This window comes from Rhinolophus sinicus, chromosome 15 (assembly GCF_057876585.1).
Source record: "Rhinolophus sinicus isolate RSI-liver-muscle chromosome 15, RSI-T2T, whole genome shotgun sequence".
Lineage (NCBI taxonomy): Eukaryota > Metazoa > Chordata > Mammalia > Chiroptera > Rhinolophidae > Rhinolophus > Rhinolophus sinicus.
In genome coordinates, this window is record NC_142515.1 from 21231460 (window position 1) to 21247646 (window position 16187).

Sequence of the window (16187 nt, forward strand, 5' to 3'; positions counted from 1 at the left end):
TGCAAGTGGACAAACACCATTCTACCTGTAAAATATCAGAAATGGTTAAGGTGAGATAGTTTTAAGCTTTGAGGCTGGAGATATACAATTCGATCCCCTCATTTTCCAGATGAACTTGCTAAAATCTTAACTTTATTGAAGGGATGGTCTAGTCTGTCAAAAGTGTTTGCAAAACCACGTTATTTCACATTGAGAAGCCATTGGAAAGTTTCCTCGCATTGAGTGTTTACTATTGGGTTTTAAAATGCCTGCTTTGCAGTATTGTGAAATCCCAAGCTGAAGAGCCTTCCACTGTTCATGGTTTCAGGAGTCCCTTTGTCCACCCCTCGGCAGTGGCTTGGGGAACCTGGAATCTATCCTGATAGAGATGGCAGGGAAGAAGATCCCCCAAACTCTTCTTGATGCTTCTGTAGTCTGGAAATTGTTCCGTATCTCACCTTCAGGTGCAACTGACGACTCTTTCGTGTTTGGGGCTCAGATCAAAAGGAGCACCCCTAGGCTCCAAGGCCCCCTGCCTTCCTTATAAAAGATGACTTAGGGGTAGTTCACTCTGCTCGCCCCCCACCCAGAGTGTGGCTCTCCCCAACGCTGGCAGTAAGCTTAGTCCCCAAGGGCCCTTGTTTCTAGCACTGTACCCCTGAGAGCCATGAGTTATTTCGGAAATCTTCTCAGGCTCTGAGAACACCCAGCAGTGATTTTCTTCTTGGGTTCCACCCTGGAGCTGATGTGTGCAGTCAAGAAAATGTCGCCCAACCTGTCTCTCCTCATCTGACAGGTCAGCAGGAAGCAATGTCCTACTGGATATCCTCCTGGGTATGCTTCCTCAAACAGAGCCTCTCCCTACTAGGAAGGGTGTCTTCTCTTCATGAAACCTTCAATTCCACAGACCCAGCTGTTCATTGCAGTAGAATCTGAGCAATGCTGTATTTTGCCAAGGACTCTGTTTTTTAGCTTCTTCAGTGGCCAGGGATGTAATTAAATGCCATCGTTCTAATAACACACATTTTCCATTCCAGTTGCTTGAAGTTCCTTCTCTGCTAAATAGTTTAGCAATTATCTCTTTGGCCACCACCTACCACCTCCGGGAATGGACTGCCAGAGTGACCTGTACGCCTGCCATTTTAGAGTCCCCATAAATTAGGAAAAACTCTTGCCATCTTGAGTAATGCCATGATGTAGCTTATTTATTTATTTATGAAAGTGGAATGTGGCTAGCTTTTCTCCTTTTAAATTAAGACTACTGGGAACGAGCACCATCAAGGTGGCCACAATTTACCAAAATGTCAGTTTTTCAAAATTCTTAAATGCACAACATTCTATAGTCCAGACAGAGAGAACCTCATAGTCATTCATTAATGGTCTCAAATTTAGCTACTGACATCTCCAAGCGAGACTGTAGTCCCAATGTATGTGTTAGATTATTTATGAGTGTAAATACATTTAAAATATGCTACAGGGTAATCCTGCTTTGGGTATTAGTTTATTTATTTCATGTAATATAGCAGGAACCAAAAAAAAAAAAAAAAAAAAAGGCGGGGGGGGGGGTGTCCGAACCAGTCCCAATCTTGAAGGTCCTGGTTCAGGATCCTACCACGAAACTGGAGGTGGAGCGAAAGGGTGACATGGAGGGAGGGCGGGGTTTGGGCAGCCGAAATTTCCAGGCGAGCGCCCAAGGTCTTCGAGATTTGGGCTCTGTGCTCCCGCGGATTCCCGCGGGGTCCGGGAGGACGTTGAGTCTCGCGCGGCGCCGGAGTCAAAAAGCAAGCGGGCAAACCGCCGCCCCCAGGGCCAGCGTAGGGCGGAGCGGCGGCCGCGCGCAGGGTGAGGCGAGACCTCGTTGGGATGCGGCGCAGCCGAGGGTGGAATGGGGAGCGGAGGCGGGAGGAGAGGGGCGGCGCCGCGGGCAGCCGGGAAAGGCCTGGGCGGAGAGATGTAGGTCGGCCCCGCACCGTGGGGGCGGCGTCGGGGCCCCGCCGGAACTTCAGAGGCGACTTGCTTTCAAGTGCCGGAAGGGCCGGGCCTGCGCGCCCGGGGGATCTGGGGGCCGGCGCGGGAGGGGCTTCGAGCCTGTCTTTGGTTCCGGTTTCCCTCCTGTTCTGAGCCTCATGGAGTAAACCGGAACGTGCAAGGGCAGATGGACGGACAGACCCACCCTATGTTCCCCCACATGTGTTTGGCTACGTGGGCCCCTATTCCTCTCTGGACCCCGCCCATTAAAGCAGTTTAAGGGTACGCCTGTATGGGTACATCTTCCAAAAGGTGCTGTTTAACGGTTTCGAAGTTGGTACTTTTGGGGAAGGAAAAACACTACCGTGGGGCACAGGAGAGTTCAGGTGTAGAACCATAAAGGACTCAGGGGTCCTCGAGGAACGCCTCTTTCCCGCAATCCCGTGGCGATGCAGTTTGAGAGGTCTTGGACCCCTGGGATTTTACCCCTCGCAGAGTTCTGGTTGCACGCCGGGGAGCAGCTTTGGGGCTAGGCCAACTTCACCCACTTTAACCGCCTTGCATCCTCATTTTGTGTCTCTAGATTCTCGACTGAGTGATGTGAGACTTTCAGGATTTGCTGGAAACTACAGCCCAACCTCCCGATGCAGTCTGAATCCAGGCGGTGTGAAGAGGAGACCCCTTCCCTCCAATGGGGTTTGGATCCTGTGTTTCTAGCCTTTGCCAAACTCTACATTAGGGATATCCTGGACTTGAAGGAGTCTCACCAGGTGCCAGGTAGGTGGCTGGTACGCCTGGTGGATGACCTGTGGTGCATCGCCACCCCACCTCCCCCAAAGCTGGGATTTAGGGGCTTTCAGTAGAGCCTTTCCTACTGCAGGCTTTGAAAATGATAGGTCATTTTCAAAGCCTGGATCTTCAAATGATTTCATTTCTTTGCAAGTTAAAAACAGTCTAAGTCTTTTTTTCAGTAGATGTTCGGGGAAGTAACCTTTGTACTGAGGAATGTTTTTACCTGCGTTTGAAGTCTTTCATATTTTAAAATGCTCAGTTGTTTTTTGGGGGGCCTGTTCTTGGAGGAAAGTTCACTGGACCAGGCATCCTCAGGCCTTGCTCCCTTTCCTAACTGTGCCACTTACCTGTCCTGGATGTGATTCACCTATAAAGAGTCTTTGTAGAAATGGGCATTAACCTGATTTTCTTGTTGGGTTTGTGGATGGAAAAGGGGCCACATATTAAACCTGACAAGCTCAGGAGACTGAAAATAACCACATAAGATGGCATGAGCATAAAAAATTTCATAACTAAGTGGGCCATAGCAGGAAGTCACATCTTTAGCCAAAAGCTTCCTTTATAAAGTTAATCTGTGCCTTTAAGTGGGCCTGTCTATTGTCTTTTTGCACCTAAAATGACGTCCTTGGAATGTCACTAATCCCTTTTTCCAGAAACAGAGCAGGAAAGTATAGAATCCCTCATTATTATTCTTGTCCCTTGATTAACATCTCTGTGTGAACTATAACTGTCCTGTACCCACCTATGTGAAAGAAGTACCTGTCTCTCCAATTTACTTTTATCCAATCCCAGAGATTCCGCCCCCTTTGCTTTCTCCCACCCCCTTGATCTATCACCAGTGGATTTCATGTAACCCTCCTTTGATTCTATGTATAAAATAAGCTGCAAACTGCCATTTCATGGAGCATTTTCTCAGTCTGTTGAGGTTTTGCTTCCCGGCAATTGTCAGTTTGGCTCAGATAAACTCGTAGAAGCTTTCTCTTAGGCTGGATGTTTTTCGTTGACAGGTTTTTGTTTGTTTTGAATTCATATCAAATTTTGAATTTATATTAAAGTAATTTTAACTCCCGGAGCGGAAGGACATCATCTGCCTTATTCACATATGTAATCCCAGTGCTTAGCACAGTGCCTGGCGTGTAGTTGGGCCCTGAAGAAATAGCAATTGGAGCAACAAAGGTTTATAAGTGTCAAGTTGAAGAAATCACTTTTTTTTTATTAGAGTAGTGGTCACTAAACATAGGCTCTTCATACTTAAAAATTAACACATATAGTGTGGGGTAGATTTAAATAATTTACATAGCTGTGGATGGATCTTCACATGTTTACTGTGCTATATGAGAAGTTTGGTTAAACTCTCTGCTATTTTGAATGACTAGCAAGCTATGAGTCAAGAATCTCAGGTATGCAGTTTTAATGAGACGGCGTTTTTTGTGTTTCCAGTTCTATGTACAAATATATTTGGATAACCTTATACTCAAACCTTTTGTACAGATTTTTCACCACACCTTTATTTCTTAATTATTGTTGGAAATGGTCTGTTTTTTCCTTGGAAGGCAGCCATCCTCCCCCACATTCATCTGTTTTCCACAACAGTTTGGTATTCTAAATAGCACATCTCGTCAGGGAGAAATTAATTCATACCAAACGCCAGCCTTGCTTAAAGACCTTGTGTAGGTTCTCAAGGGAAGTATCGGGTGTGACAGAGCCTTAACTCTTCCAGTGGGTGAAGGACTTTATGACGTATTAACAACAAACCAAAGAAAGCTGGTCCTGGTGATCTTTGCTGTATCACTAGTGATAATGTTCCAGATGTGGTTTTTTAAATGAAACCTCATAGTTGAAGCAGACATCAACCATAATCCCACATAACGATCTTTAGATTATACTGTAGGGTTTTAGGGGTGGGAAATGCCACTGGTCTAGGTTTTTATTTTTGTGTTGTTTTTGTTATGGTTTGGTTTGCTGTAAAGAAAAAAACTTCTATTTTGATTGCATAAAATTTACAAGTGTTTAAATAGCAAAGAATATCAAATAGAATAACAAAAAAGTTAACCAAAAATTGGTAAAATAGAAAATGAATGTATAAGAAAGAATTTGGTTGGCCTTTGTCCTTGGTTCCTGGGAGATCTCTGGATTTCTAGAATGATAGGAGTGTCTTTGTTATTCATGGTAGCTCCCTGAACCACACCTGGGTTTAGGCTAATGAGGTGCTTCTTGCTGGGCCCCAGGTAGTTTAGGAACCCCGGGTTGTGTGTGCCTGAGAGATCAACCCTGTGATTATAATGTTGGGCTTTGAGCCAGGTGACTTCAGCCCCATTCCTTGGGAAGGGAGGGGGGCTGGAGATTGAGTTTCACGTGGCCAATGAGTCAATCAATCATGCTTATGTAATGAAACCCTAACAAAAACTCTGGACACTGAGGCTTGCATAAGTTTTCCAGGTGGTAATCATACATCAGTGTGTCCTGAGGACATGGAAACTTTGTGCTTGGACTTGTCCCATGTATCTCTTCATTTGGCTAATCCTGATGTGTACCCTTTATTATAAAACCATAGTTGTAAATATTGCACCTTCCTGAGTTGTGTGTACCGTTCTAGCAAATTAGCAAACCTGACTGAGTCATGGGAATCCCTAAATTTGTAGCCGGTTGGTCAGAAGTGTGGGTGGCCTGAGGACCCCCCAAATTTGGGGTTGGTGATTGAAGTGAGGGCAGTCTTGTGGGAGACTGCCCTTAACCTGTGAAATTTATCTTATGCTGAGTAGTTAGCTACTGAATTGCCTTGCAAAGTGGTTGCAACATGTCAACTCCCCTAAATTAACCTGTGAATTTAGGATTAAACTAGTAAAAAATATTATGAGGTTTGACAGTGGCAGTGGTGTTTAGATTTAGGGATCTTTTTTGTTTTGTCTTTTTGTTTATGGCTCATAGCATGTGGAAATGGTTTATTATTACAAATGTCTCTAGTCATGTCAAACTTTAATGATGGGATAAATACATTTTTTATTTAAATCAAAATGCAATACTTATATTGTCTAAGTCTAGAGGGTCCAATGAAGTAGAAATAATGTATTCGTAAGAATTGTATTAAACAAATACATATTTTAAAAATATTAGGCATTTTAATCAAACTTTAATAAGAGCAGTTGTAGCATCAATTAAATAACAGCAGTTAGACTAAAAAGACATAAATCAAAAGTGCTTTTAAGAGAGAAAACACAGGTAAATGTCTTGCTGTGGATATGGCTGTTCAGGGCTCTGCTGCTGTGAAAGCTGAATCAGACCTGCCTGCGGCCCTGGATCCCCGAGCCCTCCCGCTGACCCTCCTCCTTCTGGGGACCTGATGATCCAGGCATCGATGTGTTTTGGGTCTCTGTGGGGGTGCACTTGGGGAAGGCTGCAACTTAAACTTAACATTAGCCAGTATCTGTTGTGGTCACTTTCTATTCTTAGCTTGCCAAGCTTTCTCTCAGTCCCCAAAGCTGCCATCCAATATTCTTAAGCTGTTTTCCCATAGAAGAGAATCTTTCGTTGCTAGAAGGAAGTGGTTCTCTCCAATTCTTTTTCCATGTCTTTGGCCATCTTCTTGTAGAGGTTGCACCTCTGATATGTATCGTTCATGTTTGTATACACTTGGGAAATTTATTTTTTTCTAAGCAGTGTATTTCCTCCTCAATTGCTTTTTCTCTGAGTGTTTCTATTCGAACCATCTGTTATTTTCTTCTAAATTTGTTCTCCGTTGTTCTGTGATGCTTTTAAGATGTTTTTCTGTCAGTGACTTGGGATTGGAAGGATTTTTTGCATCTCTGAGTGACTATGTTTGTCCTTGAAGGTGAGCCATTGTCAGTCCATGACATGAAAGTTTAGCTCCCTTTTCTGCACTTTTTCAAGAAAGTCTGTTGTGTCCTCAAATGAAGACCTGTTCAGATTTTTATCAAGTGTTGCTCGACACAGAGTTTGTACCATTGGATGCCTGGCCTCCACGTGACTTGAAGACTTCATTGGCTTTTGTTATTAACATAATCTTCTCATTGCCTTTTCCAAATGCTTCAACCCAGGCAGAACACCTTTTGGCTAGCTCTTTTCCCCTTAAAGTGTGTTGGCTCTTTACTATAAAAATCATCATAGCAGCACATACCAAGGTGTCCCAAGGAAACCCAGAGAGTTCTGGGACTGTCTCAAGCTTTCAGACGTCATCAGCAGAACGTCCCATAGTGGCTCTAGCACCAGCTGGAGAGACATTTCGGGGGCAGGCAGAAGGCCCTCCATGGGTCGGAAGGGCTCCACAGCTGTGCCTCTGATTGCCAATGTCCTGTGGGTCACAGCTATCCACACGGAACCCTGGGGAGTGTTCCATCTCTAACACAAACAAGTGCCTGGCAACCAGAACAGACCATAGTTGGGCTGGGGGAGGGAGAGGCCAGTCAGATTCTAGAAAACACTTCTCTCTAACTTTGCTCAGTGTACAAATAGAAAGGGATATTATCTGTACAGTGCATTTGTGGAAGCAGAAAGGGCTGACTGCAGCCAGAGCCCAGCCTGTAGTTCTGGCCACTCTAAGCCCCACCTGGCCCTCCAACAAAGTTGGAGGAACAGAGCAGTGCCATGCCGTAGCCCTTCTCTGCACATGAGCGTGTCAGGGCATGGTGGTGGGGTACAACTTCAGTAGCGGAGGCCATGCCCACATCTCTGGGTGAGGCTCATTCTCCCGGTTTAAGCTTCCCTTCTGCCAAGCAGAGACGTAGGGAAAGCTTGCCTGCAAAGGTCCTATAGGGATTGCCCTCCTCTAAGATGACTTCTCTCCTTTGTGTTCTGTCAATGCAGGCACGGGCAGAAGACCCACGGGTCTCACCAAAGGAGGTAACCAAGAGACCCGTATTTCAGTCATAAGAACTCAGAAGTCCTTTGGAACTGTCTTGCTCTTAAAATTTCATCCACTAAGTATCTTTAGAAGTATGCCTGTAGAGGCTTCTTCTTTTGGCTAAATTTATCATCTTTTTTTCCCCTTCAAACCACGTCTTACTCTTCTAGAAGTTTTGGCTGACTGGGGCTCAGAGCCTCCTTGTCTATTTCCTGGGACTCTACTGTCAGCACCTCATCCCCAGCCTCTATATGCTCAGGGGAAACAAAAGACTTGTCAGTGGAGGCCAGTCTGGGGGTTCTGAAGGGTGTCAGGGTTCAGGCCATAGATCCCTCTGAGAGTGTGGGAAAGAAAGGCTCTGACCAGGCTTGATGGGAGCAGGTTGGGGAATGTGTCCAAGTACCTGAAGTGGTAACTGATTCTCAGCTTACAATTCATATATTTATTTAAAAAGGAAGTCACCATTTAAAAATGTATAGCCTCTTCCTGAAAGTAAAGAATTCAGCCATAGTGGGGAGAAAGAAAGAGGCTAGAGAGGATTTTAGTCAGGACTCTTTAGCAGCAGGTGACAGAAACACAGTGCAAGTATCTAAAGACGAAAAATTCAGGTGAGGATTTTGGGGGGCCACAGAAGGAAAGCTCTGCAGGAACCAGGACAGCACTGGGACCTTGGGAAGGAATAAGGGACTCACCACTTCCAGGAGTCCCTCTGTCTGTCTGGTCCCTAAGTCTAAAAAAGGCCCCTGGTTATAAGTGAGTAGGGCTCATCCTCCCAGGTTTCTCCTCTGGTAGGAATCTGCCTGCTGGCATCTAGCGTCTAGGTTTGAAAATAAGAGTTTCAAAAAGTTTGAGTTGTAATCTGTTGGTCTCAAAGCGTAGTGGTTTGTAATCTAATTATCTTCTCTTTAGAAAAAAAAAAAGCTACTGCTAATTCATAGAAATGATGACTGGTTTCCTAGAAAAGTATGCCGAAAAAACCAAAGAAGCCTTTCTCATGATTTCCTCTCCTTCCTTTTCCAGTCCCTCAAAATACCGTGCTGCGTTTGGTCCTATAACATAATGACTGTTTTCAGGCCCTTGTGAGAGTTCTACAGGGAGGTACATTTCATTTTCACAACTGGAAAGAAGATTAGCCAGATCCAGCTGGGCAACGTTGGTTTTCTTTTTTTCCGCCCTAGTACAAGCTTCTTTAAAGCCAGGCCTTCTCATGACCCTTGAGGAAAATACATCTGATTACTTGGTACTTGCCATTTGTCAAGGGTTGTTTCTTAAGTCTGGAATTTCAGCGAGCAGCATGCCACTGATTTTTTACATCCACCCCACCCTCACCCCCACCCCCATCCCTACAGTTAACATTGACTGAAGCAGAAAATGTACTTATACATTATGTGGACTTTGCCTCTTTTTTTAAATTTCAGGTGTATATTTTTACAATGGGCATCCAATAAAACAGGTAGATATCTTGGGAACTGTAATTGGAGTGAGAGAAAGAGATGCTTTCTACAGTTACGGAGGTAAGAACATTTATGTCTGATATTGAGTTTATGTGAAAGGACCACGCTTAGCTGAATGCTGAATTTGAACAACCCCAGCCTTTCAGAGCACCTGGGGACTCCTAGACCTCATGCACTTTCCTCTATTGGGAGCCCCTTGCAGCCACCGACCTGAACTAAGTGTCAAATGAATGATACTGACGAATACTGTCAGGTGAAAGATGCTAGAAAATTTCCCTTCCCTCATTATGATGGAAACTTTTTAAATAAAGGGTTTCTATAGTTTGGATACCAGTGAATTATTAGAATATGAGTTTAGTGTCACAGGTCTTGATTTTTTTCGCTGAGTTTAACGTAAGCATTTGAATACATTGCCTTGTGCAGCTCTAAGATCCTCTGTGGTTAAGAGGCCAAGCTCGATATTTTGTCAGAAGCCTAACTTTGAATTTCAATCCTTTGCTGTAATTGATGTTGTCCCTTTTTGTTGTGTTGCCTTAAATCTGTGTTCTTCTTAGTCTACTTGGGGAAAGACAAGGCACTTGAACTAGGTGACCGAGAACATTTCATTGGCAATCTGTGCATGATTGATAACTTACAGATATAATATCCTTGCATTTCTTCAACATTTCCAACCTCCAGTACTATGAACAATATTTCAATGAACAGCCTTCTTGAAGATGTATATATCTCTGTGTATTTGTTCTGTTTTTCTCCTCAGGATAAATTATTGGAAGTACAGCATATGAGGGTATCAGTGTTTTTAATATTTGTCATTCTGTTAATAGTAGTTGAGGAAATTATTTAAATTTGCTTCTTTTTTTCTGGTAACTAGGAAATTTAGTGTACCGACCTGTTTATTGGCCATTTTTATATCTTCCATGAATCACACGTTCTTTTTTCTTTGCCACTTGTGGTCTTGGTCTTTTTCTTATTAATTTATATGAGCTCTTTATATATTAAGACACTAACCCCATCATTTGGAACATTGCTATACAAATATTAGTGTTTTGTTGGTCAGCTATATCAGACTTTTAAAAATAAGTTCTGATATTCAGGTCTGCTTGAAAGAAGTCTCTCCCCACCAGCTATGAGCCCAAGGTTAAAAAGTATTCACCCATATTTTCTTCTCATCTTGGCTTAACTTTACCTATATTACATTTAATAAAATAAAATCCATCTAGAATTTATTTTAGTGTAAGAAAGATTCTTCAGTTTCTGCTTTCAACACAGATTTAAACCAGCAATGGAAATAATTTGCCTTATGTTTCTCATTTCTTACATGTGCTTTTACAACAGTCTAGCTGATGATTTTTTAAAAATCATTAAGCTCACTAACCCCATGTTTAGCAACCTCTGCTCTGAGTTTGTCAGAAATTAGGCAAAGAGACAACACCTATCATCCCATAGCAAACATCTCCAAATACCTGTACAGTTATAAATCCAAGTGCAATGGGAATTCTTTGATTTTTTTTTTTTTTTGTACTGGGAATAAATAAGCCAGACCAGTATTGTTTGTGACCAAGATATAATTATTTTCTATTACAAAAATAAAACTCTGCCCTTCTATGATGTACTTGGCTGTCTTTACATCCCCATGCAGTGGTAAGGCGTGGGCAGAAGCTCTTTCAAAGAGAAGTCCGGGCCCAGAGACTTGGGTTACTTTGTCCAGGTAAGTCAGGAGCTAGTGGAAGAGCAAATGGTGACAGAAGGCTGCTCTAAGTGCCTCTAATTATAGACCATGTGACACTCTCTTGTTGTAGGTTAGGAGAGCACAGCTGATTCTCTATATTAGCAGTCATTGAGATTTTTGCATTTCACTTCCAGAGGACGCTATTTTCAGGAGAGGTGTAGGCAAGAATCATTAGTACCTTTGAGGAAGGGTAAGTGAAATGTTGCCTACATTTCTTTGGGCTTATGTATCATTTTGACATTGCAGACCAGCAGTTCCCACTGGTGTATAGTGAGAGATTATGTCTAAAGTGGAAGGAGAGTTTGATAAGGAATTTGCCCAACCAGACTATTGAAAAAGGCCCTCTTTCACTATGGCTGAACCCAGTGACAATGTGTTAATTCACCAGCAATGCTCAAATATCTCTTCTACTTTTTCACACTTCTCTTGCAGTGGATGATAGCACTGGAGTTATAAACTGCATCTGCTGGAAAAAGTTGATCAATACTGAGTCTTCCTCAGGTAATTTTTTTTGCCATGTTCCTTTGCTCTTCAGCAAACCATTGGATTTTACTCATGGGAGCTCATCAGAAAGCTATAGGGCTAAATTTTCACATTTATCCACTGGTGAATTACATTGACCAACTTGAAGCCCTGTGCCCAAAGCTTTGGCTACTCTGCAAACTGATACTGAAACGGAGCCACTTGTTTTTCTTTCTCCCATTTCTTTGCTGCTCATTTCCTCCTAAGCCTACAGGAATGTGACTAGGTTCCTAGGAGTTTCAGCATTTCGGTCAGGTCAATTCTTTGCTCCAGGCAGCTCACTTGACCAAAGAAGATTTTGAAGACTGGCTTTTATGCTGCCATTCAGATACAGATTTTTCTGAAATATTTACATGCTCAACAAATGTACAAGGAATTCTAAGATTGATGAGGAGGTAGGACTGGATTCCTTTGAAGTTAGCCATTAAATAATAGAAACTGAAACAGAACTTTAAAATTGTATATTGACTATAACTGAAAAAACATTTGGAATTTCTTGAGTATATTTTAAAAGTTCTTCGGTAGTTTTTTAAGTTGCTTGAGTTCGTAATGTCAAAAAATATTTTGCAGTGTTGGTGATCATTTTTGGTTCTAGAGAAGCTACAGAAACTGGTACCTTGTTTTTCTCTGTTTTATAACACACTCAGTATGGTACTATACAGAGTAGGGCTATTCAGTAAGTGTCTGCTCTCAGAGCTAACACCTAGTATCTGTTTCCTTGTGTTCTGCATGGTAAGAATGTAGTACTTCTTTCCTTTTTGCCATTACCTGTCAGAATCTCAACCTCCTACTTTGACTCTGCTGACCAGTGGAATGGTTCTTTGGTTACTTTTCTGATGTATTTAGCTTAGAATTTGGCCATCGGTTTCAGATAAGTTTCGTATTCCCATTTCCTAATTTGGGAAAGTCTAAATTAATGGCACTGTAGGAAGTTTGCTTAAGAAGCTTTGTAGATATGAAAAAAAAAGAAAAAAACTTAAAAGAGACAACAGGCTTTTGAGCAGATATCTCTTAGGCAAGATATAAATCTATAAAACACCCAGATACTTGAATTTTCATATATGTCGAGGGTATTAATATCACTTGCAGATTTATGGTTGTTGTATTATCATGATCTTCATTCAGAAGGGGTAGTTTGAATATGCATACTTGTTCCATGCCAAGGGTCAGCAAACTTTTTCTGTATAGGGCCAGATAGTAAATGTTTTATGCGTTGTGGGCAACATGGTCAGCACTGCCATTGTAGCACAGAAGCAGCCATAGACCATACAAAAACAAACAGGCATGGCTCTGTTCCAGTCAAAATTTATTTGCAAAACAAGTTGTGGATGGAATTGGCCCATGGGCCATAGTTTGCAGGTCCCTGTGTTAGACATTGTTTTAATTTTCAAAATCAACTCTTTTTTTTTTTTTTTTTAAGAAATGACATCATCAAGAATATTATATAACTCTTAGACTTTATAATTTAGGTAAAATAGCTATCAATACTGAGAGTGAGACTTTTATAATATCTGTAAGTAGATCAATAGAGAAATAATCACAGTGGATAGACTTAATTGAAAATTGCTTTGAGAATAAAAAGAGAGGGTAAGAATATAAAGAGAAAGCCTGAAAGTGATTCTCATCATGTTATATATGAAGTGATATCTTTAAATTGTTCCTGAGTAGCCCATTCTCTCCTTGTAATTTAATTGCCCTTAGAGTTAAAGCTTCTACTGGAAAGTGGCCAGCAAAGACTAATTTTTTTAAACAAAATTTTAGTCTGAGTCAAAATTATGTTCCAGTCAGTTGAGGTATAAGAATATGATATTAACTCCTATAAATGTCACATTGAATGTACCATTTGGACTTAGCTTATGAGAAAAGTTAAGATAGGTTGGCCCTTAATATTAGAATTTTAAAGAGGGTTTATCTTTCAGGAAGGAATAATAGGCAACTTAAAATGAAATTCTGTCAGGCTCCAGCCATCTCATTATATTCATTAAATTACCCAGCGTGAGCCCTCCCCCACCCCTTTTTTTGGCAGTTTGGCTGACCCTTTAAATGAAAGCTGGGCCTCTTTTTCTCAGACCAGCCGTCAGTAAGATCATTTCAGCGGTGCCTATGAAGCATTATTATCACCTGTAATATCTGAATAATGGCAGTGAAATTTATAAATACATTTAAAATTCAGCTTAAGTAGAAAAGGATGTGGAGATAGAAACACAGATGGGATAACCTTTTGAAACGTAATACTTGGGTATTTTCTGAAGAAACCCAGTAAGCTGAGTGACATTAATGCTGATTGTGTCAGATTCCTAACTGTTGGTTACTAGATACACACAGTCTTCCATGCTCCTGAGGTCGCTGTTTCCCTTGGTATAGTAGATGCGTTAAAAGAAAAGTGATGCGTTTGCACATTACAAAGCCACAGTTATCTAAGTTGCATTAAATAGCAGGATATTTGATTAATATACCGAGATTCCTTCCTAGTATACGACAAACCAAAAATAATACAAAAGTCAGAAATAAATCAGCATTTATCAAATGTTGTTGGTTCAGCTAGATAGCAATATTGAAAAAGAGGTAACGATGATCCCTACCTTGCAGCTTACATAAAATAACCCAAAGAAGATAGAGTCGTGTATTTATCCCAGGATATATATGTTAAGGTCTCCTAAGTCCCTGGGAAAACACTGAAAGTTATCATCAGTGATGAAAGGGATGGACTAAAAGTGTTTTTTTTCAAACTCTTATGTCATACAATGAAATGAAAGAGAAAGAATGCAATGGAATAGGGAGAGTGGATGGAGTAAGCATACCTTGACAAATCTTCCCTACAAATCTTTCAGAAATTAATATAAAGTGTTCAAAAGAGATGAAGGGCTTATACATAAAGAATACAGAGAGAAGATGATCTCATATAAAAACACATAGCCTTGCTGGCAGTTTAAAAGCAAAATAAAACATTATAGAATTATGTATCTTTTAAGGTATTAAAAATCCAAATGGCTGAAGCCAGTGTAGGAGCTGCAAGCATGCACACAAGGCTGGTGACACCTGATAAGAAGAGAATAGTTTGATTGTTTTTTTTCTGGCAAACATTCTGACAATACGTAATGAGCTGTGAACCTGTTTGTACTTTTCTATCCAGTAATCCCCAAAGAAAGATCCCAAAGAAAACAGAATAATTTTGTCTGGAGGGCTTAATTGTTTTCTTTCACAAATAGCTAACATTTATTGAATTTTTCCTATGGATCTGGCATTGTGTTAAGCTCGTGATCGTGTACATGGTCATGTAACTTAGATCGTGCACAACTGTATATAAGGTGGACTCTGTTGTTTAAGTTTATAGTTTTAAGTGCATATGAGGAAGGTCTGGGGGGTGGGTGGATATTAGCCTAGTTACCCAACAAAGATGAGAGGTAAGGGATTAGGGTATTGAGCACCTAGGTGGGAAATCAGCCTAAGGTGAATTTGCCTCCCTCATAAACAGAACCACAGATAGACTGTTGGGTCCCTTTTCCCCTTATGTCAGACCTCTGTCTCCCTGCAAGGACACTTGAAAGGGTTGTTGAGAGCTACTGCCACCAAACCCTGCTGAACTCATGTAGGATTCAATTCAGAACCACGTAGAGCCCTTTACGCTGGTGATGCAGGGGTAGGAAAGAAGGTGGAGCCACATCAGAACTGGCCCACTTGGGTTGTCAGGTCTCCTCCTAGACTCTGTTACCTTCACCATACTTTTCAATAATTACAGCTGATGCCTTTTATTCAGTAGAGGATTTTGAAAGGTTATGCATATTTCCTGTAGTAGAGCAACTAATCAGAAGTAGAATAAACAAATGCCTTGTGTTGGTGTTACCCCAAAACTAGCTCACAAATGTGGTGGAGTGATTGTGTTACGCATTCTCTTTCCTTCTGACCCTAACAACTACAGCTGCTCCAAGTGCAAGAGAGCTGAGCTTAACCTCACAGTTTAAGAAGCTGCAAGAGACCACTGAGCAGAGAACAAAGGTGGAAATTGGGGATGTTATCCGGATCAGAGGTTATGTCCGCACGTACAGAGGAGAGCGAGAAATCCATGCCTCTGTTTATTGTAAGCACAAGACATTTCTGCCAAATTGGTTGTTATTCTGGGTGTGTGTCCAATAAACTTGTTTAGCTAAAAGTCAAACTTCTAAAAGGTTCAAATAAAAAGATCAACTCTATTTAATGGAGGAAACTGTATTTCATAACATGCTTTCTTTAGAAAAGCAGCATTTCTTAAATTTATTTTGAAGAAAGGTAACTACAAATAAATTGGCAAAGAAAACAAATTATTTATTTTATTTAACTTTTTTTTTAGTTTCAGGTGTACAAAACAATGTAATAATTAGACGTTTACACCCCTCACAAAGTGATAACCCTCCTCCCCCAGAAAACAAATGATTTATTACTATGTATAGCTGGAAATTTTATTCAGACCACATAGTAGAACTTCTAAAGACTTTGAAGTTCAAAAGTGTGAATCCATTTAGGGCAGATGTTCATATTCTTCAAAATGATGGAAGTTTTTGAACACCATTGAGTTCATTAACTTTGAAAGAAAACAGCTAATCAGATATATGACAGTCCTGTATCATCAGAATGATGCCTTTTGCACTGCTCCGGCTGGTTTTCGCTTGGCAATCTGGTGGACAGCCCCTGTTGTCCACCACGCTAACAGATGAGTGAATAAGCTAATGTGCTTTCCCTAGTCCCAGTCTACTCCTGGCCAAGCCTGTGACACTTAGGGCATTGTGTTCCCTCTTGCAGGATGACTGCGAACTATTTAGTGCATCTAGACTGTATGATAGTTGGGCACCCGCAAGGAAGGAGACCCTCTGCCTCATTTATTATACTTGTTGTCCTAGCGGCAATTTGG

General features: G+C 41.4%; 1 protein-coding gene across 14 annotated transcripts in view; it reads left to right on the plus strand.

The window, feature by feature from the left end:
* Nucleotides 1–1651: 1651 nt before the first annotated feature.
* STN1 (STN1 subunit of CST complex) overlaps nt 1652–16187 on the plus strand; it is a 38183-nt gene continuing 23647 nt past the window's right edge. For 3 of the 14 annotated variants that reach the window (XR_012498436.2, XR_012498435.2, XM_088791865.1), the window contains exons 1-5: nt 1906–2229; nt 2531–2724; nt 9016–9111; nt 11213–11281; nt 15222–15380. Coding sequence is in view for 12 of the 14 variants with exons in the window: in XM_088791865.1 (XP_088647991.1) it covers nt 2592–2724; nt 9016–9111; nt 11213–11281; nt 15222–15380 (457 nt within the window). In the remaining 2 variants the exon portion in view is untranslated. Of the gene's footprint in view, nt 2260–2284; nt 2411–2530; nt 2725–9015; nt 9112–11212; nt 11282–15221; nt 15381–16187 lie in introns of those variants that run through there. The other 11 variants (XM_019725062.3, XM_074339095.2, XM_019725065.3 and 8 more) reach the window with 9 other exon arrangements.